The 25,149-nt window shown below is 45.1% G+C and overlaps 1 protein-coding gene across 1 annotated transcript in view; it reads right to left on the reverse strand.

Moving 5' to 3' along the window:
- Positions 1 to 20,292, reverse strand: part of LOC147891335 (uncharacterized) — a 40,265-nt gene extending 19,973 nt beyond the window's left edge. Inside the window, exons 1-3 of the mRNA XM_087389900.1 lie at positions 20,045 to 20,292; positions 14,510 to 14,750; positions 14,314 to 14,386 (exon numbers count right to left, since the gene is read on the reverse strand). Coding sequence (XP_087246026.1) covers positions 14,314 to 14,386; positions 14,510 to 14,750; positions 20,045 to 20,154 — 424 coding nt within the window. The 5' untranslated portion in view covers positions 20,155 to 20,292. The remainder of the gene's footprint in view (positions 1 to 14,313; positions 14,387 to 14,509; positions 14,751 to 20,044) is intronic.
- Positions 20,293 to 25,149: the final 4,857 nt, after the last annotated feature.

Below are 25,149 nucleotides of genomic sequence, written 5' to 3' on the forward strand. Positions count from 1 at the left end.
TTCCACTCTGGGCCGGGGAAGAGGGGGCTGAGCCTATAAAAAAAGACCTCTCCCCTTCATTCCCTACATGAAAATTCGCCACTTTTCTTCTCCCTCCTTTTGGTTGATGCATCATGCAGCAGAACCTCTCCAGCTCCTTGGGTGCAACCAGCTTCTCCCCAGGCCATTCTCTCACCTCAGCAACATTTTCTCTCTACAGTAGCACACTCTCTCTCTACCGTTCCAACCCCTCCTCTCCAAAAATCTGTCCCCTCTCAATTCTTCTGGAACAGCAGCAGCATCCTCTCTCCTTCTCCTAGCCTGGAGCAGCCATAGCCCCTTTCTCTCTCCTGCTGCAGTCTTTCTCTATCTACTGCAGAATTTCTCTCTACTGTTCCAGCCCCTTCCCCTTGCAGAAATCTGCCTTTCTCTGCACCTCTGAAACAGCAGCAGCTCCTCTCTTATCCCCTCCCTTGGGATCAGCATTGGCACTCTATCTCTACAGCTATCACTCCATAAAGGCTTTCTCTCTCTAGCCTACAAGCTGTTTTTCTAAGCTGTTCTCATTCCAGCCCCATTTCCACTCTCTCCTTACCCAAGGGAGCTTCAGAGGCATCAAGGACTTCATCTACAAAAGGGTCAAGTCATGAAGGGAGTCTATATTGTCAAGTTTTGTCTCATTTACAGCACTATTTCATGTTGTTTCTAATATCTTTCTAGAAACTAGTGCTTGCCTCTAATGTTGGATGTAAGTGGTGATTGTTGCAAGCTTCTTCCTTGTGGATTGGGCAAGCCAAGAGTTGAAACCTGAGCTTGGAGTCCTCTTTTCTGTTGTCTACCTTGTACATATGCTCTTGAGTCTTGTATCTAAGTCTTAGGCTTTCACTGAGTTCATCAGTTTGGAAGGTGCATTGCACCTTGGTCTTGTATCTCCATTTTCAAGAATAAAGTGAGCTTGGATAAGGGGGGGGCTCCCGTCTTGGCCCCTCAATCATATTGCAATTTCCAATGATGTCACTTTGTGTTTAAGCTGTATAAGTCTTAATTCCAGCTTAATTGCAATCTCTTAAGTTCAAGTATATGTGTTTGGCAACTCGCAATCATTTCATTCAAACGCCTCTACAAAATCCGTTGTCTGAATTGATAGAAAGCACCGAGTAGTTTACAAAAAGCTTCGAGGAAAAGCTGCAAAACCTGGGGTTCATCTACCAGCTCCCCCTTCTCCAACCACTTCACACGTAGTGAAGAATAATTCTTAAATTTCACCAAATAGCGACGTGATATTTTACCTCGAACTTGTCTTTCCTTATGCTGCAGGATCTGCTCAGGAATCAGAAGCTCATCCAACAGGCATGTTCTCAGGAAGAGAACCACAGAATGGTTTCAAGAGACTCACGTGAAAGGCATTGTAAATTCTCCAACCATCCGATAAGTTTAACCTGTAGGCTGCTTCATTGATCTTTTCAATGATCTTGAAAGGCCATGGTATCTTAAGCTCAGCTTAGGGTACAACCTATCCGATGTTTATCTGTAGTCTTTTTCTGCTTCTCTTGAGTCTTCTAGAGAGCAAGCTTGACCTTCCTAGAAGCTTCATCCCAATTAATCACAAACGTATCCGCTTCAAAGATTTTATCTTTGATATGCAATATGGGCGCGACTTTCTTCCCCCCTTCAACAATCTGAAATAGAGCCTTTCCTGTGGCAGTATGCATCATATTGTTGTATGCAAACTCAACCAAAGGTAAATACTGCTTTCACTAAGTCTTATGGTCAGAAACATAGCATTTCAAAAGATCTAGCACCGTTGAATTTGCTTGCTCTGACTGTCCATCAGTTTGTGGATGAAACATGGATGAGAACTTCAATGTAGTACCCAAGTTGTCAAACAGCCGCCTCCAGAAAAGACTTGCCATCTGAGGATCCTGGCATCCCGTGGTACTTAAAGATATGCTGCATAAACAACCTTGCCATGTGATCTGCCGTAATTTCCTTCCTAATGGGGATAAAGTGATCTTGCTTACTAAATCAGTCAGTAATTGTCCAGATCCCATCATGTCCCATGTACGTACAAGGAAGATCGAAAATAAAGTCCATGGCGATACTTTCCCACAGTCTCCTTGTAACAAGCCTGGTGCCTTCTGTCGGGCATACTTAACCTTTCCGCGTTTCAAGCACGTCCTGACATACTCTTCCACATCTAGGCGCAAACTAGGCCAGTAAAAGTAATGCTCCACCGCTCTGACTGTGGCATAAATGTTAGAAAAGACCCAACAGAGGGTACACACAGCGGAAGACTTATAGTAATGCCCAAGAGCTCACACAGTGTGCGGTGTGGGTGTGGAATCACAAACTTCTTTACTTAATGTGCGTCACATAGATGTGCATACTCATCAATAGACAATGAACCAGCCAGATATAGAAGACACCAAAACTCATATATTTCCGTCCAAAACTATGGACACAATACAAAAGAGATAGATCCAGAGTCCCACCAACGGTGTGGTCCTCTGATCTAACCACAAGGTCCTTCTCCTATCTGCCGGCTATCTCTAGACTCGAGCCCGCGTGCTCCACCTCGAGCGTAAGTAGACTTTCCATCCAAAGTTCTCAGCACCTTGCTGCCCTAGTAGACAGCCTAGGCTCAGCCCCAAGTGAGCTCAGTCTGCAGCAACTCTGGCCCTGCTTTGCCTCCTAGATGTAGGCCCAAAGATCAGGCTTCTGCTGCTCCTGCTGCTCCTCTGTCTGCTGACTTGCTGGATGCTGAAATGAGGCAAGAGCCTCTGCATTTATAGGCCCCAAGGCATGGCAAAAATACCGACCAGTCTGTCCCAATCTGGCCGACTGGACAGACCAGGTTGGCTGGCCCAACCGACCTGGTTGGCTCAGCCCAACCAGTCCTTTAAGGGCTCCAAAACCGGGGCCTTTTGCCCCACACTTCTAGGGCCTTTGGCCCTCCAATCAAGGCAGGGGCCCAGCATGCCTACTGCCCACTGACAGCCCCAATTTGCTGCTCCACCAGGCCTGCTGGTTCTGCCCTCTGCCAGGCTCTTCCCAGCCACGTGTCCTGCGCCATATTTCCCCATACATCCTGCTGTCCTAACCCGCATGTACCGTGCCATCATCAAGGTCTGTTGCAGGCCCTTCACCTGCCCACTACCCTCGCCATATGGCTTGCCATGCTGACGCCATCTGCAGGTCGCAATCCTGTGAGGTGCTGCCCATGTGGCAGCCCCCTCTCTTTCTTCTCTCTTGGGCACATCCTGCCCTAGGTCTCCCTCCCCCACGCACTCCTCATTTGGGGGCTTACAGAGGTGACCTTTCCAACACCCCCTCTCACCGACACATCTCGGCCCAATGCCAACACGTCGATGATGATGCTCCAGTAACTCCCTGGTCGTAGTTCTCTGGAACCTTTTGGTGTCAATCTTTTCCTGGCTTTTCATCCAGTGGCTCCTGCTCCACCAGATCCGATTCCGCTTCCGCACACCATCCTGGTACACAGGTCCATCCTTGGTAGCACCTCCTGGCACCACCCCCTTCAGTCACGTTCTTGCCGCTGAACTCGAGCAATCCAGCCGTCACAATCTTCCAGTCGTCCCCCTCATAATAAGTGAACAACCTGGAGTCTTCCAGGCACCATGCTCTGAGGGTCTGTTTCAACCCGTCCTTCCTTTGGCAAGGTCTGCAACCAATAAATATTTCCAGATAACCTGGACCATGAACTCTCACTAAGTTCTCAAGCAGGTACTCTTCTGGCTTCAGTACTCTTTGTCCATCACCTTCTAGCAATCTACATCCGAGATTTGAAGAAGCACCAATACTTCCCGTTCTGCCTTCGAAGAAGGCCAATTCCTTCAAATCTCGTATCTCCTGAGACAAATGAAGAGCAGAGTCTCTCCACAGCATGCTATAAAGGCTCAAATGCAAAATATCAAATACATACCAGACTGTTGTGCTGCCTAAATGTTTGCCTTGAAAGAAAACTCCCAAGCGCCTGTGTAATCCTATATTGTCCCCTTCTGAACTCCAACATCCATCTAACAATGAGACCCCAGGACCTTCCATGGAATCCACCCCCGTGTCAGTGTCGACAGCCACACACCTGGAAGGTACCAAGCGCTCCAAGCTGTCCTTCACCTTCACAAAGACATATGACTCCTCGTCGACCCACATCTCTATGTCAGACATCCTCACTGTGATTTCTGGATCAACATATCTTACCTCGGTAACACTTGGTGATGTCACCAAGAACAACTCTTTGATTACCACATTTGCTTTGGCCTCTCCCTCTGAATCTGAGTCAGACTCCTTTTTGTTTTTCTGATCCGCCTTTTTCTTTCTGCAGTCCTTTGCAAAATGTCATGGCGTATCACAGTAGAAGCACTTCTTCTTATGCTTCCTCTTCAAAGTCCCCTCGTCGTCAGAGTCGTCTTTCTTGGACTTGCCACCGTTAGGCTTGCCCTTTCCTTTGCCAGCGGAATCCTTCGCCAACATCACCTTGTCGTCTTTGTCTTCGTTATACAGCTTCTCCCGAGCTTCCTCCTGTAGCAGTAACGGACCCAACTCCTCAAACGTCAGAGGTTTGGTCCTCTGTCCTGCTGTCACAGCCGTAACAAAGCTCTTGAAACTCCGAGGCAGTCTCCTCAGTACCATCAAGGCCAAATGGCATGAGTCTGTCTTCTGACCAACTACTACCAGCTAATCCCTCACCACCTTGACCTTCGTCAAATGGCTATGTACCGTATCTCCTCCTTTCATATCAAGATTGTAGAGTTGATGCTGAAGAAGCAAAATCCGGGAGGTGTTGTCCGTCTCGTATAGATCCTTCAGGGTGACCCACGCCTCTACTGACGTCTCGACCAGCCGGATATGTGGACGAACGGAGTCCGCCGTGGTCCCTATGATTACTGCCAGGGCATGGGCATCTCTGTCTTCCCAAGCTTCAAGCTCCTTTCTATCTACTGCCATGACTATCTCCCCTTTCTTGTCCACCATGTCCTCCGGCTTCGACTCCACTCCCGTGGTCAGCTTCCACAACTTCCGAGCCACTAAATGACTCCGGATCTTCACTTTCCAAATCGGGTAATTAGTCCCGTCCAGTTTCCCAGACTCTCCAAAGTTAGGGATAGTAAAAAAGAGAAAACTGGGGGAGGAGGAAGGGAAAGCAGGGGCTGAAGAGGCTGTGGCGGTCGACATCTCTGCTGTTTATACCACGCAGCAAAGTCAACCAAACTTAATTTCAGTAGACCAGAATTCTGAACGCACCTAACTGAACCTGAGTCACCCTCCTTCTCGCAAGGGCACAATCCTCCAGTCGTGGAAGTCGATTCCCAAGAGCTTCTGAATTAGGGTCGTCCTTCAGCAAGGTCCCTGCCTTCAGGCTCCCACACCTGTGAGCCTCCTACTTGGGCTCTGATACCATGTTAGAAAAGACCCAATAGAGGGTACACACAGCGGAAGACTTATAGTAATGCCCAGGAGCTCACACAGTGTGCGGTGTGGGTGTGGAATCACAAACTTCTTTACTTAATGTGCGTCACATAGATGTGCAGACTCATCAATAAACAATGAACCAGCCAGATATAGAAGACACCAAAACTCATATATTTCCGTCCAAAACTATGGACACAATACAAAAGAGATAGATCCAGAGTCCCACCAATGGTGTAGTCCTCTGATCTAACCACAAGGTCCTCCTATCTGCCGGATATCTCTAGACTCGAGCCCGCGTGCTCCACCTCGAGCGTAAGTAGACTTTCCGTCCAAAGTTCTCAGCACCTTGCTGCCCTAGTAGACAGCCTAGGCTCAGCCCCAAGTGAGCTCAGTCTGCAGCAACTCTGGCCCTGCTTTGCCTCCTGGATGTAGGCCCAAAGATCAGGCTTCAACTGCTCCTGCTGCTCCTCTCTCTGCTGACTTGCTGGATGCTGAAATGAGGCAAGAGCCTCTGCATTTATAGGCCCCAAGGCATGGCAAAAATACCGACCAGTCTGTCCCAATCTGGCCGACTGGACAGACCACGTTGGCTCAGCCCAACCAGCCCTTTAAGGGCTCCAAAACCGGGGCCTTTTGCCCCACACTTCTAGGGCCTTTGGCCCTCCAATCAAGGCAGGGGCCCAGCCTATATAAGGCATGCCTACTGCCCACTGACAGCCCCAATTTGCTGCTCCACCAGGCCTGCTGGTTCTGCCCTCTGCCAGGCTCTTCCCAGCCACGTGTCCTGCGCCGTACTTCCCCGTACATCCTGCTGTCCTGACCCGCCTGAACCGCACCATTATCAAGGTCTGTTGCAGGCCCTTCACCTGCCCACTACCCTCGCCATATGGCTTGCCATGCTGACGCCATCTGCAGGTCGCAATCCTGTGAGGTGCTGCCCATGTGGCAGCCCCCTCTCTTTCTTCTCTCTTGGGCACATCCTGCCCTAGGTCTCCCTCCCCCACGCACTCCTCATTTGGGGGCTTACAGATGGGGAGGTGACCTTTCCAACAATCAATGCCCCTACGTCCTGCATATGGCGATGCATAACTCTCTGTGATCACTTTTGGCCTCAACTCTACACACAAGCAACCGGGAATCATTAAGAAGCCATTATTAAGAGCATAATGTTCTTGTGGACCAGCAATCTCAGCAAAGTGACAAATGAAGCGACGGTAATATGAACATAGTCCGAGAAAGCTCCGTAACTCATGCAAATTCTTGGGTTGGGACCAACTCCTGATTGCCTCGACCTTAGGTGGGTCCATCCGTATCCCATCCTTGGAAACAATATGTCCCAAAAAGTGTATCTCCTGCATGAAGAATTCACTTTTCTTCATATTGACAATCAACTTATGTTTCCCGAGCTCGGCAAATACAATAGACAAATGCTTCCTATACTCGACCTCATTCTTCGAGAACAAAATCATATCATCAAAGAACAAAACAACAAAAGATCTGTGCAAAATCCTATCCATCATACGATTGAACGTGGCCAGAGCATTTGTAAGCCCAAAGGGCATCACAAAAAACTCATATAAACCAAAAGTAGTCCTAAACATTGTCTTGTATACATCCTCAAGATGTATCCAAATCTGATGATATCCATGGACTTTTCAAATCTATATGACTGAATACCGCCGAGCCCTCAAGCCTATCCAAAATATCGTCAATCCTAGGAATCGGAAAGCGTTTCTCGATCGTAATCTTGTTCAAAGCACATTAATCAATACACATACGCCAAAAGGTCATTGACCTAACTCATTATTTCTTCTTGCTGCGCCAAGAACCCTATACGACGGCTTATTAGGCGGGCTACTACATGGCACTATATCTATACCATGATCCTTTGACCTCTCGGGCGAAGGTTCATCAAGCAAAGCATCTAAAAAGCAATCAGCAAACTGATTTAGAAAACCTGCCCTCTCTTTATCCAACCTAGAGACAGCAGACTTTTCATCAATAGGATTAGGTTCTTAGCAAAAACCATGTAGTAAAAACCATGTACACAGGAATGATTTTTCATTACTGTAGAAGCCGATACGATTGGGACTAACCCTCCCTTCAATTTGGCATCTATACATCAGTCTTCCCTTGGTGTGTAACTGTAATTTTCCTCTTACGGGCTTCTATCATAGCATCCATTTTATGCATCCATGGTATGCCCACCAAAACATCACAATTATGTAATGGCATGATGTAAAACTCTTTGCTGTCCACAAGGCTTTGTATATGCAAACACATCTTCCCAATAATCGGAGTTACTGGTGTAGTGAGTTCAGGCTTAGCCATTCCGGCTTCACACAAGGGTCCCATTTCCTCAGCACGAATACTTAGCTTTCCTGTAAGTTCAGCGGACGGCTTCACACAAGGGTCCCATTTCAACGCAAATACCAAGCTTAGCTGCAAGTTCAGGGGAGATGAAATTAGCTTTAGCCCCTGGGTCAAAGAAGATCGACAATGTCTAATCTCTCACTTTACCTCAAGTACCGCATAACTCTGTATCCTCTCCCTGTGGTTTCTCACTTATCACATCCGGCAATAACCCAACAGAGGGCTTCGGCTTGTTGCCCCTATCATTCTTATCACCCTTGTCAGCTCTGTTATCAATAGGTTCTTTCCTTTTTCAGGTAGGGCAATCACGAGCCACATGCCCTTCTTCCTTATAGTGAAAGCACTTGTTTGCATTCCTAAGAGCATCTCTCTCTTCCGGACTCATCCACTTAATCTTTGGACCACTGCCCTTGCTTGTCCGTTTACCTGCAACAAAATTAGCCTTAACAGGCTTTCGAATATTTCCAGACTTTCTTGCATCCTCTTTCTTAGACCCTTTTCAACCACTAAACTTTCCTTGCAATAAGGCATCAATTGTTGTGGCATTTTCAATCAATTGTGACATATTTGTGACCCGTGTCTTCATACAATAATCACGGACTCCTTCGGTAATCCACAACAATATTTCTCAATCTGTTCAGCCAATGGGACATGCCGATATGAACTAACAGGTAGCAGTGCTTGCCAAAACTTCTTATTATACTCTTCGAGATTATGGCAGCTGGCTGCGTTTAAATTATGCCAGCCTGTCACAACATCAACCTCGAAGGTGGTAGTCAACCATGAGGCTGAAAACACACGTTTCAACTCTACCCAAGTGGTAGGTGCACTATTCTGCAACAGAAGATTCGTCCACCATTGCAATGCATTCCCTTTTAAGAAAGTAGCAGCCTTTCTAATCTTGGATGACTCTGTAAAATTTCCCCCTGAATAGGCTGCGTCAAATTGTTGCAAGAAAGTTAAAGCTTTCAGTCTGTCCTACACACCGTTAAAGGTTTGACAGCAGAGCCTCCCTCTTTTGAAATCCTTAGCTTTTCCCTTCGGAATGAGATTGTCATAGACAGGGGGCTTCAACAAAGGAATCAGAGCAGGAATATTAACATTCTGGTTGGCTTTGTCACTGCCCACTGCTGCGTTGGGCATGGCAACCCCAGAACTAAGCATATTTGGCACACCAGTAGGATTTTCCATCATCCCTTGCATACCTGCTTGCATCCCTGGCTGCATGCCAACATTACCATACATCATATTCGGCTGCATACCCCCAACATGCCTTGCATATCTGGCTGGAAACCCATTGCATAATTGCCATAGAACCCAAGGCCGCCTCCTACCTGACCAGCCATAGCTTGGAACACGGATCCTCCCCCCAAAATATCCTATGTGAGCACTTGCATAAGGAAAAGCTTGCTGCCCCATATTTGCGAACTGAAAATTCTGATTTGGGCCTTGCATACCAGCTCCAAAAGCTAGCATAGCCTGCTGTGCAGAGGCCAATGGTGCCACCTGCTCAACAGCCTACAGTCCCTCCTGTGGCATGGGCCCAAAAAATACTTTTGGATCACCTTTTGACCCCCTTTTTTAAAAAGAAGCCTTCCGCCCCTTAGCCTTTGACATGCCTTGCATCAATTCAGCAAATCGTGGATTTTGCGCAAGTTGAGTTATGGCTTCCATCACCGTAGCCATCTACTCCCGAAGCAAAGCATCCGAATCTGCCTCATCACCTTCTTGCTTCAACATCTTTGATAGCGACACACGAGAGCCAAGTTGATTCACTTCCAACTGCTCATCCACATATTACTCACCTACAACAGTTCCGCCATGCATAGATTGCTCTTCACCAGAGACCTCATCACCCTATCCTCGGTCATCATCCTCCCAATCATTACTCACTTGAGCATCACTGTGCGACATGATTCCTAGAAATTACCTTGCTGTAATTTATGGCTCAGCCAGCAATACTTGCTCCCCAACACGGCCACCTTAGAAAAGTTGGTGATGTCCCGGCAACAAAACCATGCAACCGGCCTCTAATAATAATAAGGGTGGTAAATATACAATTTAGCTAGTGTTACAACACTAGTAAAGCATCCACAGCAAACAATAACACACGAGAGCTAGAATGCTCCTGCTCAAAACACAATACACCGATTGGCCCCAAATCAGTTGGCGCCCTTGTGGTGTTTCTTTATGATTTATTCAACTGAAAATAGATTACAACAAAGACTAGACCCCTCCTGTAGGCATCCAGCTCACAGCATAACCTCTACTCTCAATACTCCAAGCCAATCATGACTTCACAGGCATCCAATTCCGAAGCGTAACCCATCTAGCAAGCTACCCAAGCTCCCACAGTAAAATCGTCCCACAATCTCAGCCCCACCAAGCAGTTACAGCATCGAGCCTTTGACAAGCAAGGGCAGCACTCAGCCCCTGGCTATTACGGTGCCCCTCGACTCACAACCTGTGGGTTGCAATGCACAGCACGGCACAACAACTGACCGATTGTAAGAGATCTCACTGCACAATCATCTAGCAAGCAGCCCCGGCCTAGAAAACCCCACAAACAAGGTCGTCCAGCCTCTCTCGCCTGGAATCAGCCCAAAATTACACCAACCAGCCTTCTCATGCCCAGCAACAGACCAACCACAGCATTCACAGCCCGGTCTTTGTTAGAAATCAGCAAAAGATAGGCCAGCCAGCAAAACCACAGCCCGGAAGGCCCCAAAAACAAATTGTCGAGCTTGTAGGAGCCCTAGAACAGCACAAAACAGCACAAATCAGCTCGCCTCAGCTCTGGCACACCCCGAGACAACCTGCGCAGCTCCAAGAGCAATTCATCTTGCTTCTTGGCACGCAGAATAGCTCACAGATCTCTAGAAACAGAATCGCCTTGGACAGAACCACCCTGGATCAGCCTATGGGCAGTGAAATTCAGCTCGCCTCTCTTCCTGGCAGCCTATTGCTCACACGAACTAGGCAATACAGCCTTCTGAACGCCTACAAGCATGCAACTGACCTGTCTTGGCCTGAGTGCACCTGAATTTGGCTGTTTCTGGCCTCCGGACACAATTGGCAGATCTTAATCCCAAAATAGTAAATGGATTTCTATCATTCTTCTGGGGTCACTAGAAACTTACCCCAAGGCACAATTAATACACAAACAAGTGCACAATCTGCCTGGAGTCTCAAGGAATTAATTCCCCGAGCCTGATACAAGTACCAAGACTCCTGGAATTCCCGTACCACCAAGGTCCAAGGTATTCACGTGCACAATCTGCCTGGAGTCTTGAGGAATTAATTCCCCAAGCTTGATACAAGTACCAAGACTCCTAGAATTCCCGTGCCACCAAGGTCCAAGGTATTCACGTGCAAATTGAATTACGTTAGAATTCACAAATAAAATCACGTCCTCGTGACAAAGTATCAATTTTATGTTGATTAAATTAGCATCAAGGACAAAAGCCAATTGTTTTCTTTAGTTTGTTTCAGAAAAGCAATAGTCATGAATGACAAATTTATGGACATTCAAGAAAGAAGACTTTCAGTCAAAGAAGACGAGGGGAAAATGCACAAGAGCCCTTGGAAGTACAGAAAAAAGAACAGAGAATATCAGTCCGAGATTTTGCGTAAGAAAGGCAAGTAAAAGAAGGGGAATGCAAGAGCCCTTGGAAGAGAAATCCAGTTGTATTCTGCCTAGTGCTCATTGGCAAGGAGCAAGGAAAGACACAAGATTGGCCAAAGACTTGGGCTAGGGTGTTAGAAATCGACCAACAAAGGGTACGCACAGTGGAAGACTAATAGAATAGCCCAGGAGCTCACACTGTGTGTGTGTGTGTGGTTGTAATCTGGTAACTTTCAATCATTGACTTAGATCAATCTTGTGGCATTCTCTGCTTCTTTTGGCCGACTGGCCTTCCAGAGCATTGGGCAGCCACACGCCCTTCTTTCCTTACATATAAAGCACTTGCTTTCCGTTCGGAGATTCTTGTGTTTCTTTGGCATTTTTCTGCTCCTTAAGAGCACTGGCCAGCCATGGGCCCTTCTTTCTTGGCAAATCCATGCCCTTTTTCTTTCCTTCGGAGCTGAAAACTTTGCGAATACAAGGAGAGTTGTCTTCCACAACTTGGCATCTCATGTAAGTAACTTTTGATCTTGGCGAGGTACCATCTAGCCACCATGCCTTTGGAGTTATACTCCCCCTATGTTGGAAAGGTCACCTCCCCATCTATAAGCCCCCATATCAGGAGAGCATGGGGTGGGTGAACCTGGGAACTGATGGAAGGCCACATGGGCAGCATCATGGTTTCTATGTGGGCAAGGATCAGAGAAAGAAAAGAGCCTTCTGGGAACTTGGAACAGTACAGAACAGATCCGCCATGAGCAGCAGCCTGTATGGCTCTTTTGGAAGGTTTGTAGCGCCTTGGAGAGACAGTAACTGCAGCAAAGGAAGAGATCAGAGGCACCTGCACTAGGTGCTAGTTCGGGGCTGTTTAGAGCTCCAGACAGAAGTGAACAAAGGCGAGCAGGTCCGACTGTAGTACGGCAGCATGACGGGATCCATGGGCAGGGATACGACCTGCAAGAAGGTCCTAAAGATGGTGCAAACACAGCAGGTCATCCTCTGTCAAAGGCAGGCTGCATAGCGCAGCTGTGGGGCAGGTAAAAGGCCTGCAACAGACCCCAAAGGGGCAGAAGAGGGAGGCATGTCAGGAGCCCAAGGGAGGGGCCTTATATAGGCCTCCCTTGGGGCTCAACAGCAGCCCAAAAGGGCAGACCTGGGTCGGCCAGCAGATCAGCCCTGAGGGCCCTCAAATGAAGGAAAGGGGCGGCCTGAAAAGTCCGCCTACCCCCCCTGCAGAAGTCGGCCATTTAAGGCCTGATCCAGTCGGTCAGTTTGAAAGGGCTTTGGGGCCAATAACAGGAGATGCCCCAGGCCTCATTTTGCATCCAGCACTTCAACAGGAGTGGGCAGACAGGAGCAGCCAGCAAGTCTCTCTCTTGCACCTCAACACTGGAGGTGAAGGTGAGCCAGAGGTGTGCTGCAGACTGAGTTCACAGGGCTGAACCTTAGGCTGTCTATCAGGGCAGCAAGAAGCTGAGATCTGAACGGAGAGTCTACATACGCTCTAGGTGGAGCATGCGGACTCAAGTCTAGAGATATCCATCAGATAGTAGAAGTACCTTATGGTAAGATCAAAGGACCACGCTGTAGTGGGACTTTGGATCTCTCTCTCTTTTGTTGTGTCCATAGTTTTGGACGGAAATATATTGTTTTGGTAGCTTCTATATCTGGCTGGATTATTGTCTATTGATGAGAAGAGATGGAGGAGATCCTCCAACTAGAACAGAGTGTGTAATGCGCAAAGAAGGAAAGCACTCAAAGGCAGGTCTATCTGCAGGTATCTTGCCAAGTACTATTAGGCCATTGATGCCAAGAGAGGAGGTATCCTCAAGTTTTACAGCTGTATCAAGAAACTTTCAGTTGAGGACAACTTATTAGAAGCCGAGGGGACATCACCAATTGGTATTTCTCCCAAGAAATAAAAAGGACTCTTTAAGATAACATCAGTTTTACTGTTTTTTACTTTTGCTTTGCATTGGTAAAAGAGAACTGTGGGGATGTCCACAAGGGACTAGGATTCATCCAAGAACTAGGAATGCATCCATTTTGCTAACCTTTAACGGGTTGGAGTGTTGGAGTTTGTGTAGGACTTGGAAGAGTGCTAAAAGGCTCAAAAAGCTGGAGCAAGTGGCAAAAAGCAGGTCCCACAAGGCAAAAAGCACCCGGGAGATGGCGCCACTAAAGAAGACCCCAAGGGGTTCTAGAAAAGGCTTAAAAGGGGCCCCACGGTAGGCAAAAAGCAAGAAAGTCTAGTATCTATTAAAAGCGGGTCAAGCTTTTTGCTAGCCCAAGTCTCTAAAAGAAGGGCCTCATGGCTCCCAGATCATTCAAGGTTGTACTCAGCTCCATGCTCTTCTTACAGCCAGTTGTACAAAGTTTATTTGTATGGCCAGCCCTTATTTCTGGGCCCTAGAGTTGCGCGTGGTGCTTCTCTCTTCTCTTTCCCCACGCTCTTTCGTGAGATCCATAGGATAAGAGATTGTATATTCAGCTTTGAGTTTTCAGTTTGTGTTTGATTATTTCTATCGCAATGATTTTTTTTTTCCTATCTATTTTGTTGCGAGAAAGAACCGGGATTTCTTTCAAACCCCCCTTCCCAGCCCCCAAAAACACAAACACACGTGTGCACGTACACGCATGCATGTAAATGTATAGATTGATCATATGAAGATCTCACTGTCTGTTCTCAAACATGGCGGAGGAAAAGTTTAGGGAGGAGTGCATCATTTTCTAGAGAACACATGGCAGAAACACAATATTTGTTCAAAAAAATATCAGACGTTACTTTGCCTGGATATACAACCTGCTACAAACAGAGATGATCTTAAGGTTTCTAAAGATAGGGAAATATTCCTAGTTTCATTCTGCATTCTTTTAACTTTCACTATCGAGATTCTACATACCTGATGAACTGGCAAGGGCATTAATTGTATCCTGCTGTCTGCTACTACGAGCTTTTTCCAACCAAAAGCTTCCCTGAAAATATTAAAACTTTCACCTGTGAAAAGAGCAGATGCTGGGGGGCAGCTTGATAACTACAACTAAGCTCCAATGAGCTTATACAGACTTTAAATTCCTTCCCAAATCAAGGAAAACTACCTTTACTGGATCCCTCTCCACACCATATCCAGAATTGAACATTTGTCCTACAAGCACTTGCATCTCAGGATCACCAGCTTCAGCAGCAACTAAGCATTCATCAAACCAGCGTTTCACACAAACAGCCACAACCTCTTTCAATGGCAATCTCCTTCGGTGCCGTTTCTCTTGGAAATCTTTGCCGACTTCCATTTTCGAAAGCTTCTTTCGTACTTCCTTTGGTATTCTAAAAGCATGATTTCTGCACCAAAGAGACCTCCAACATACTTCAGTGGAGACATCATCACCTATCATACAAAGAAAGAATAAAAAATCTTCCCATATCTGACATTGAAGGGAGATGAAAACATGAGTGAAGGCAAGCATGCCTTGAAACGTGTTACTGCCGCTCCAAATGCCTTGGGATTGAATTGCTACCCACCCAAGATACTGGCAGGAAATGTCAGCCATATTTGAGAGGCAAAAGCAAGACACTTTGATAGACCAAGCCATATGATGACACGTACTAGGAGTCCGTATGCAAGTTTTCTATTGAGATTACGACAGATGACTCACTTGAAGATCGATCTAAAGACTCGAGTATTCTCTCTCACATGACTGGTAAAGACCCTGGGGTAAACGGTGTAGAGCGCAGCAGCACTGTATGGCAAACAGCCAGTAGAATACTCACATGACTGGTAAAGACCCTGGAGTAAACGGTGTAGAGCGCAGCAGCACTGTATGGCAGACAGCCAGTACCAGTTGGCAAGTACAAGCAGATACAAGGTGGCTGGAACAGCAGATCAGGTTTGCAGGTGCAGCTGCAGGCAATTGCATCACATACCAGGGCCTGGATGTGGGCGGGTAGGCTGGGCATACAGCCAGCAATAGGCCTGCAGAAAGGGCCTTATATAGGCCATGGAACAGCAGGTCAACTGACCTGGCTGCATACAGACTGGGTCGGCTGTGGTCGATCAGCCCTGGACTGCCGACCCAATGCCAGTCAGAGAGTCTGTAGGTTTACCTGGTCAGCTGACACAGCAGGGCCTTGTGTGTTCCTATAAAAGACCCCCTTGGAAGGGGCATTCAAGAGTTTTGTCATTGGGCATTCCAACCTACTCAAGTCTGCAGGCCAGCAACTTGTTGGAGAGCAGAGAAGTGGATGAGTGCCTCAGTAGGGGTTCTCACAGTTCATGCAGCAGACCTCAGCCTGTGTTGGGCATATTTTGGTGCATTGTAAGGATAGCACAAGACTGTCAGGAGGGAGCAGCAAGCAGAGCTCAACCAGAAGCAGCTACTAAAGCCTGTCAGAGAGGCATAAGGCAGTTTGGAGGAGAATTGCATCAGAGAGTGGAGCATACTATTATTGGCTTTACATCTGCGTACATCTGCATATTCTTTCTCTCTTAAGTTCTGAAAGTGTTATCTATCTCTTCTTATGAGTGCGCATCTGAAGCGAGATTTGTGAGTGCTGTGCTTTGGCAAAATCTTCCTGTTTTCTCAGTTGGGGGCTGCAAGGACATTTGTACATGTACACATTGTATTAGCTTTGCTCCAGACAAGTATACGTGTGTTTCCCAACAATTGCTGCAAAGGGACCTACATAGGGTCTATTTGTGGGCCTGGGTTTATAAAGCAAACTCGTCAGCGGTCTGCTGGCTCACACAGGGGTACAGCAGGCAGTTACAGTCTGCAGGTGCAGGTTAGCAGAGACCAGGAGCAGGAGGCTGAAGCAGAGGGTCAGTCGGGTGTAATTTGCTACCTCCATCTTGTGCTCTTGATCTTGGGAGTACTGCTGGAGTTTGGACAGCAAACTCAACATTGTACTTCCAGTTTTACTCACATAAATTTCATCATCATCGTGGATTCTTGAGACATTGAGGGCACCTCACCAGTGAGAGAAATCATCACAAACTAATTCAAACAAGCAAGTTTCTATAGAGGATCCACCAGTGTAGCTAGTTCCACGATTGGTGGATAGGGTACAACCTGAAACAATCCCCACTCACCGTCTCCAGCTTTGCACATTCAGCTGGATGGCTTCTTTCCAACATAGGACTCAGGTGGAGTCCTAACTTCTTCTATTGAAAGACGGGGGCAGCCAGGTGATATGTGCTCAGCACATGGATAATTTGCGATTATGGAGGCGATTATGGACTGTGTTTGGGAATACTTAAGAGTGTTTCCCTCTATCGCATCCAACTGACTGGAAGGCACAGCACTTTTGGAAGAGGATACAACATCTAGATTCAGCCCAGATTTGATCGCCTTGTCTTCAAGAGATCTCAGTCAGATCTAGCTGTACTTTTTGGGCAAGATGCCTCCACCTTTTCTACAGCTTTTTTTCCAGCAAGGACTTGCACTTGTTTGATTACTGATTTCGGTCCACAATGTGATGCTAGTGGACCTATACCTTGATGAATTCAGGAATATGCCCGATTCACCACATAACAAGGTGCAGTTTTCTAGCCTTATGATAGTCATCCACAAGACAATAAACCATCAACTCCATCATGCATAGTAGGGACTAGCTGCAATGACGCTCAAACACGCACACGCATGCAAGAGCATGCATTCAGATAAAGGCCTGCGTATTGAGTTTTTGTCAAAGATCCCGAGTTGCAAGACAAACTCAGCCATAATGAAGCCTAGCACTTAGGAAGGAGGTTGGATGGAAGCTAATCATGAAATTACAATATGCAAGACTGGACGGAAGAGATCTTTTTCCTGAATCCATTCCAGCAGATATGTAGATTATGGAGTTAATCCATAATCTACTTGCCTTTGTCAACGAATTTACCAGTGTGTCACCATATCTCATATGTAGAGAAAGTAGAACCCGACTTCTGTGCTAAAGCGTCAAAACTGCCTTTCAAAATCTTCCAAGAATAACATGAATCATTGGCACTCATTCCATGATAAATCAAATGCCCTTGAATTGCCATGGTGATCATTGAGATGGCCTATGCATCACAGTTTCTCATTTATCAATCTCAGCGTTGTCTGTCTCACAGGCTTGGTGTCCTTCCCAGCCACTATCCACAGGCCTCAAGTCTCTGGTACCATTTCTATTTTCCACCTTTCTATATCGGACAGTTGGGTCCCCACTAACTTCATGTTAGCTAAGCATATTCGAGAATTTTCAACACAGGTTGATACAACATTTTGGCAAAGTGCACATTGAATGCATTCTCACCTTGCTGGGGTCCCAACCCAAATAACAAAAACATCGATAGCAAAAATTAAAAAACAAATCAGAAAATAATAAAAAGAAATGTGGCCACACAAGAGAGAGAGAGAGAATTAAATTAGGTTACATATCTACCACAACACAACTCAAAAAACAAACAAACAAGGGAACAAAGACGCACCGACGTTGCAAATAAGAAAACAAATGACGCAAAGACAAACAAACAATTCTTATCATTATTTTTTCCATTATTTAGTTATTTATTAATTTAAAATAATAAGCAGTAGTAAGACAAACGAGAACTGCCTTAGGTTCTGCTACATGCAAACGATCGTCAAGATGAATGGATGATTACTTTGCAGCACCTGCAATGGAAGCTTGTGCGTAGAACCATTGTAAAGTTCGAGTGCAATAATGCAACCGCTTGCAAAGTGCAAACTCTGCATGTGTGCATACGTGTGTGTGGGTGGGTGTGTGTGTGTGGGTGTGAGAACACATGATGTGCTCGACAACACTGCCTTCATTATTTCAAATTTTTTATTACCTTCTATGGAGAGTTAGAGTATATGGCTAGAGGAGGATGGGGATGACTTGATTGGGGGGACAGAGAAAGAGAGTACTCACGCAAGAGCAAAACTCGACTAGAAAATAGTTAATAAGGCATGGGGTGTCCAAAATCTATCGGAGGAAACTTTTTTGCAAAATTCTCAGTATTGTGCTGCCTTGCAAGGTAGTGCTAATAAAAGTGTGGAGGGAGGGTGAATTTTAAAAAATAAATAATTGAACTAAACAAGTATCTAAGAGTTGAAGGTCTCCAAAAATGAAACCAAACCTAAGAACTAAAAAGAAAATGGGCTTTCAAGCTCCACTTTGGATTTTGATAGTATACTCAAGTTGTTGTCGTTTATCATAAATATCATCTTCTAAACCTAAAGAAAATTGTGTAATGCTAAGATGCAAGAAACTACAACAGCTTTGACTGGTTGTACAAATGAGTTGACAAAACTCTAGAGGATAAATTCCTCCACCAAAAGAATTTAGATCTTTGTACATAAAATCGTTTAAGTTTGGAAGGTCTTGACAATACTTTCGGCTAAAAGCAATATTGATCTCTTAAGAGAAGATTCTGACAATAGAAGTTTTCTAAACTATATAGAAGTTTAAAAAGAACCTTAATATTATATCTTTCAAAAATCTTAATAGAAAACTTGCCCAAAACCATAAGTCGATCCAAGAACTGTAACCTTCTCTTGAAGTCTCTATAGGCGAAAATCAGATTTGAGGAGTAAGGAGAATCACAAGAAACATGATGGTCTAGAAGCACAAGAAACATGATGGTCTAGAAGTAGATGCAATGTTCTAATAGGGGAATCACAAGAAAAAAGATGCATTGGCAACGTTTCTTTGAATTGGGAGAAATAACAGGGATCAATTTAGGCTTCCATACTTGAGTTGGATTACAAATATAAGGAGAAACGTTCTTAGTCTTTGGATGAGTTCTCCAAACCATAGGATTCTATCAAATAGCCTTTTTACTCTTTACCCTGTAATGAGCTGACTTCCCTTCTAAATTAAAACCTCTAGAAAGAAGATATGCAGAGTTCGTATCCAAAGAAGTTCTTGCGGCCCATATCCAGATGAATCCAAGAACATGCCCAAACTCATCCTCTTAAAACACAACACATGGTGCCGTTCTTGTGGCCTAGATACCCATTCTATACTCTCGATAGGAAAACAACTAAAGGATTCAAAACCAGATTTTGTCATTGCTGCATAACGGTTTCAAATCTCCAATCAAAGAAGCTTATATATATATATAAAGAGAGAGAGAGAGAGAGAGAGAGAGAGAGAGAGAGAGATCACCATTCCTTGCAGCTTTGTCCAACCATCCAATACATGTGCAACAAATTCAAGTTTGGAGTTCTATGAGAGCACCCAAGGAAATGGGAAAGGTGGATACGCTTTCCAAACACACCTTAAGGATGCCAAAGTTTCCAAAGATTCCAAAATTTCATAAGCATGCATGCACCTTGTTAAGTATGTACGGAGAAGGAGTCTTTGCACTTGCACTACACGTTAAGGGCACTTGGGTTAACCTATACCTGTCTCTCTCTCCCCTCAAACACGTTTTTTCACACAAAAGTGCTAATAATTTTTGCTCATAAATGAGTTGGTTTATCAGCTTTTGGGATGATTCAACCAAAAGCAAAGTCTGTCTGTGCATAAATTCGTGCCTGCTGTTTTAATGAAAAAAAGAGCTCGGACTGAAAGTACGTAGCTCTGAGTCGGCAAATCAAGCCATCATGAAAAGCTCAAGCATACTAGAATTCTCGATTGTACATCGACTAGTGAGAAGCGAGGAATACCTTGAAAGTCTGAGGACTGGAAGATCAAACGGAGGTGTGGAAATCGATGAGCGAGAAAAAGAGAGAGAGATGGGGAAGCGATGAGTGGAATTTTCACTCGACACATTCATTCTCGCATGCGTTACGGACGACGATTTGAATAGATTTTTGGCACAAGGCAATTGGTCTTTATTCTTTGGCTTGAAGTCTAAGGGCCTTAGCACAGGGCATTTGTTTCTCCCATCCCATAGAGTAGCCACTCTAGTGCCCTATTTTGGCTTCCTTTATGCCAAAAATAATTTCGAGCATTTTCTCGATGTGTTTTTTTTTCCCAAATTCAGTGATTGGTTGCTGTGTTGACTTTAGAGCATCTCTTTCAAATTTGGGTTTGTTTTTTTTTGGACGTGCATTCATTCCAATTGTCTTTAAATATTAGTCTCTCTCTCTCACACGTTGGGCAGGCCCATTGAATACTATTCACCTTTTTCTCTCCCCCCCCTCCCTCCCTCCCTCCCTCCCTCCCTCCCTCTCTCTCTCTCTCTCTCTCTCTCTCTCTCTCTCTCTCTCTCTCTCTCTGTGCAAGCCACATGAATGAAATTCATCTTATTTAGGGATTCAAAAACATGGAAGGTCGCATGGTTATCCCTTACTAGGCCCCAGGTGTTTTATGAGGGTGAGCCTTCTTCTTGGGCACTCTCAATCTGCCGTCAGGTGATAGAGCCCTGCTCTCTTCAGGATGTACCACATATTCCTTTCAGAGCTTCACATGTTTTAGTGGACACCTCTTGGGAGATTTTGGCTAGCATTTCCTCTTGGCACATTTGGAGAGCCAGATGCACAGAGGCCTTGGATGACACCCAGATACACCCATCACAGGTGTTCATGGGTATTTGGAGTGACACAGTTCACACTTTGATAGCCATATAGGCTAGCATGCAGGCCCCTTCACGAGCAACCTCTTCTAGGAGGACTGTATTTCTTCGAGTTTGGAGGGGTTCTCCCTTTTTCTCGGAGGTTGCTACCGGATTGAAATGGCACTATCAGCCCCAATCCTTTCTTTTTGGCTCTTGAGCTTTTCATGCATTGCATGGTGTATCCCGTATTCCCGTATGAAGCTTGCTCTAACGGTTTTCTTTAATACTTAATAGAAGTCTCTTTTTTGCATGGAAGGATGACATGTGTCCTTGTCCGCACATGGTCCCCACCTTCTAAACATGTGTCCTCTTCCACCTAAGCCCATCCCTAGTTCTTTTTTGTTAGCACACGGTGGGATGGGAATAGGATAGAAATATGCATGGGACCACCTTTTCCCATTCCCATCCTATTTCTGCATGTGCTAAGCTTGATTGGCTAGTCGATTTTTGACTTTGCTAGTCGACCAATTTTTGCCACTACTAGGCTAATTGAAAATCCACTAGCGAATCAGCACCAAAAAACACAATAATGCATCTTCAAAGCCCACATGGCAAAAACTAGCAAAAATAACAAACACAATGTGCATTGCAACAGACCAAGATAGTTATGAGAAACAAATAGCACAATATCAAAGACATACAAAAACAATAAGTTGAACACCTAGTAAGCTTTAGCCCAAAGCTTTAGCCCATAAACAACAACCAAATAACTACTAAGTACTAGCCCAAACATAAAAATTCAACTCGAATTTTCAAATCACCACCAAAACACACCTCTTTTGTCCTGTAGGAGTCTCGATTCAATGGCCCACATGGGAAAAACAATACAATAATACATGCACAAACCACATGGAAAAAAGTGCAAACACAACCAACACAATGGGTATTACAAACACACTTAAGATAAAAACAAGAAGTCTGACAGCTAGTAAGCATCAGTCCAAACAACAAGGCAAAAACAACTAGACAACTAGTAAACTTTTCCAATTTCTAAACCACAAAAAGCACACACCTCTTTTGTCCTAAATGAGTCCCCACTCGGTTTCTCTAATTATATGGGAGGCTTTTAAAGGATCGAGGGGGAGGGGGCTCACACTTTAATTTCAAGATACCTAAAAGCAAAACAAAAAAGATGATTTTGAAGCAACAATGAAAAGCTAAGAAGTATCAAGACAAAGAGAGATCAATGAATTGAAGCTATGAGATAGCTACAACAAAGGAAAGAAGCAAAGGCAATTGGCATTGTTGATGCATGGTTCTTTGATGTGAGCTAAACCAAAAGATTGATGTATGTAGACAAAATATATATTGGGTTGGCTAAGATTTTATCCTGCCCACTATTGTAGGAAATTGAGAGCGGCATACAAAATTGTGTGAAGATAGTCAAGAAAGCTACCAAAAGATGAAGATGGAAGTCAAAAGTGAAGTTAGAACAATCATCATGCTTCAATGCCACAAGCTTGAAAAAACTAAGGGAAATTTGAATGCTCAACAGGCTTTAAATGCTTAAGGGAAAGTTGAATGCTCAATGGAAGAAAGCTATAGCTGTCGTGCTTCATGGGGAGTAGGCTCAAAAGAATTAACAAGCAAAAGTGTAGTTCATCTGGCCAAGAAAGTACAAGTCATTTTCCTTATGATCTTTTGGTTACGTGACTAGAATTTTGAACTTTTGTGAATCCAACAAGAGTGCACAATTGTCCATGGGCACTGTCGTGGTAAAGCAAGCACTTTTGGATGCAAAAGAGAAAGTAATTTTGATTTTTAAAGGGAGGTTTTTGTAGGATGAGTTTCATAAATGGCAATTCAAAACACACAACTCAATTAGTTTTTAAAAAAATTAAATGTAGCGGTCCTTAGTGCTAACAAGGTGGCACACCATTATCACCCCTCCTAGAAGAAGTTGCCAGCTATAAAGTGCAAAAACTAGGAGGGTATAAACCATATAAATGAGCCCAAAAAAGGTAGCAACTGTGGACCATTAATTAGGGATAAAGACAAATATAAATATTTAACAAGTCAACAACTACCTAAATAAACTAAGCGCCTTAACTTTCGAAACACCAATGTCAATTCTTAGGCCCCTTCAATCAAAAAAGCACTTGAGAAGAGGAGCGAAAAGGTTATGAATACAAGGAGCGCATGTGCTTGAAAACAATGCTATGATTATAATTGTTTGATTGCCTTAGTTGTAGGTATTTGGCATGACATATGTAGAGGATAATCTAAAATTAGCATTTTCTTTACTCCTTTGCCTACCATCCTCAACAAATTTGAAGACCTTGGTAGTACTAATAACTCAATGGGAGGAGATGAGGGTGCAATTTTGTGAGGGCACCTATCTATGAGGGTGAATAATCTAATTCATTATTGGAACAAAGACACCTATCTAGCCTAGCGGTGAAATTACTAGATAAGGGTGTAAGAAAATAATACAACGTCTGTGCTCAACAAATAACAGGATCTCGTATGCAAGAGAGAAAACAAGATAGTATAGAGAATCAAAAATTTGATTACTGTAGAACTGATACAATAGATGGCGCTACCTCCCAACCGTGCGCTCCTATGAAAGAAGCTTCGATGGCATGCTAGAAACAGTAGAAGACGGAGGCTGGATGCTAAAGAATCAGGGTTGTTGTAGCCAGTGATGAAATGGGCTTCACGGGCTTGCTCTTATATAGCCACCAGTCGTAGTCGGTTAGGCTCAATTGGGTGGCCGACCTAGTCCACCCAAAATGGTCGACTGGGGGTCAGGAAATAGGCCACCGACCATACGATAGAACCGATGCACAAAACAGAGCAACTGACCTATGGTCACCGTTCGGCCCAAAGCCATCCGGGATCATCTGAGGCTCCAAATGGGCCCCGTAACCCGAGAGTGGGCTGCCCCGAGAAATGCTCCATCTACCCTCAGTGCGGTCAGTCAAGAGATGCCTTCCGGCACTTACATGTAGCCTAGTTGGCGGTGTGCCAACTCTATCTGAAACCATCCAACCATCAGGCCACACATGGCCCCCATCTGGTGTCCAAACCAGGACCTACTGGATAACTGACAAATTTGCATGAGATGGGCTCCTCTTGAACCCATTTTGCAGAAAGTAGGCATCAACGCTGGTACCACGCTCGTGGGGCCTGTTTCAGCTCGTAAAGTGCCTTCTTCAGTTTGCAGACTTTACCTTCTGAACCGGGGATCTCAAAACCTGGTGGTTGTTCCACGCATACCTCCTCCTTGAGATCTTCATTCAGAAAGGCAGATTTCACATCCATGTGAAACACGGGCCAACTTCCCTGGGCAGCTAAAGCCAAAACACTGCAAATTGTGGTTAGTTGAGCTGTGGGAGCAAAAGTATCTTGATAATAAAAACCATGTACTTGTGTAAATCCTTTTGCCACGAGTCAAGCCTTGTACTTATCCAACATCCCGTCGGACTTGTACTTGGTCTTGTATACCCACTTGGTTCCGATTACCTTGCGTTTTGGTGGTCGATCCACAAGGTCCCAAGTGTTGTTCTTCATAATGGAGCCATACTCTGATTGCATAGCCTCCATCCACCTATCATCGCCCTGTGCCTCTTCAGGACATTTGGGTTCATTAGCACGGATCACTTCTGTCATCAAAGCATAGTTGACCAAGTGTTCCTGCACCCTTCTTTGCTCCTCTAATCTCTTGGACCGTTCGGATGGTTCCTCCTCAATGGTTGGAGGTTCTCTACCATCCAAAACCTGCTTTACCCACTTCGGGAATGGTCATTGCCGTTGTGGCTTTGCAGGCTCTTCTTCATCTTCTTTGTCTTGAATCCTCCCAAGCACCGTTGGGGGAGTTTGGTCTACTATTGGTGGCGGTATTGGATGGATATCATGGTCTTGGTTGTCTGGGAAGGAAGCATCCTCCTCCAATTGATGCGACTCTTCTGAGAAGACCACATCGCGACTTACAATGACCTTCTTGGTAACAGGGTTGTAGAGACGGTAACCCTTCGCCTCTTCACTGTAGCCCAAGAAAATACACTTTCGGCTCTTTGGTTCCCATTTGGTCCTAGTAGCATCAGGGACATGCACAAAACAGTCACATCCAAAAACTTTGAAATGTGCAGCTGAAGGTTTCTTACTAGAAAAGGCTTGCAGTGGAGTCATCCCATTCACAGCCTTCATGTAGCTACGATTCAGGATGTAAACTGCAGTGTTACATGCTTCACAGCCCAGAAAGCCTTTGGC

The sequence above is a fragment of the Dipteris shenzhenensis genome, chromosome 18 (assembly GCF_047967505.1).
Source record: "Dipteris shenzhenensis isolate YYH24624 ecotype China chromosome 18, Dip_SZ_1.0, whole genome shotgun sequence".
NCBI lineage: Eukaryota > Viridiplantae > Streptophyta > Polypodiopsida > Gleicheniales > Dipteridaceae > Dipteris > Dipteris shenzhenensis.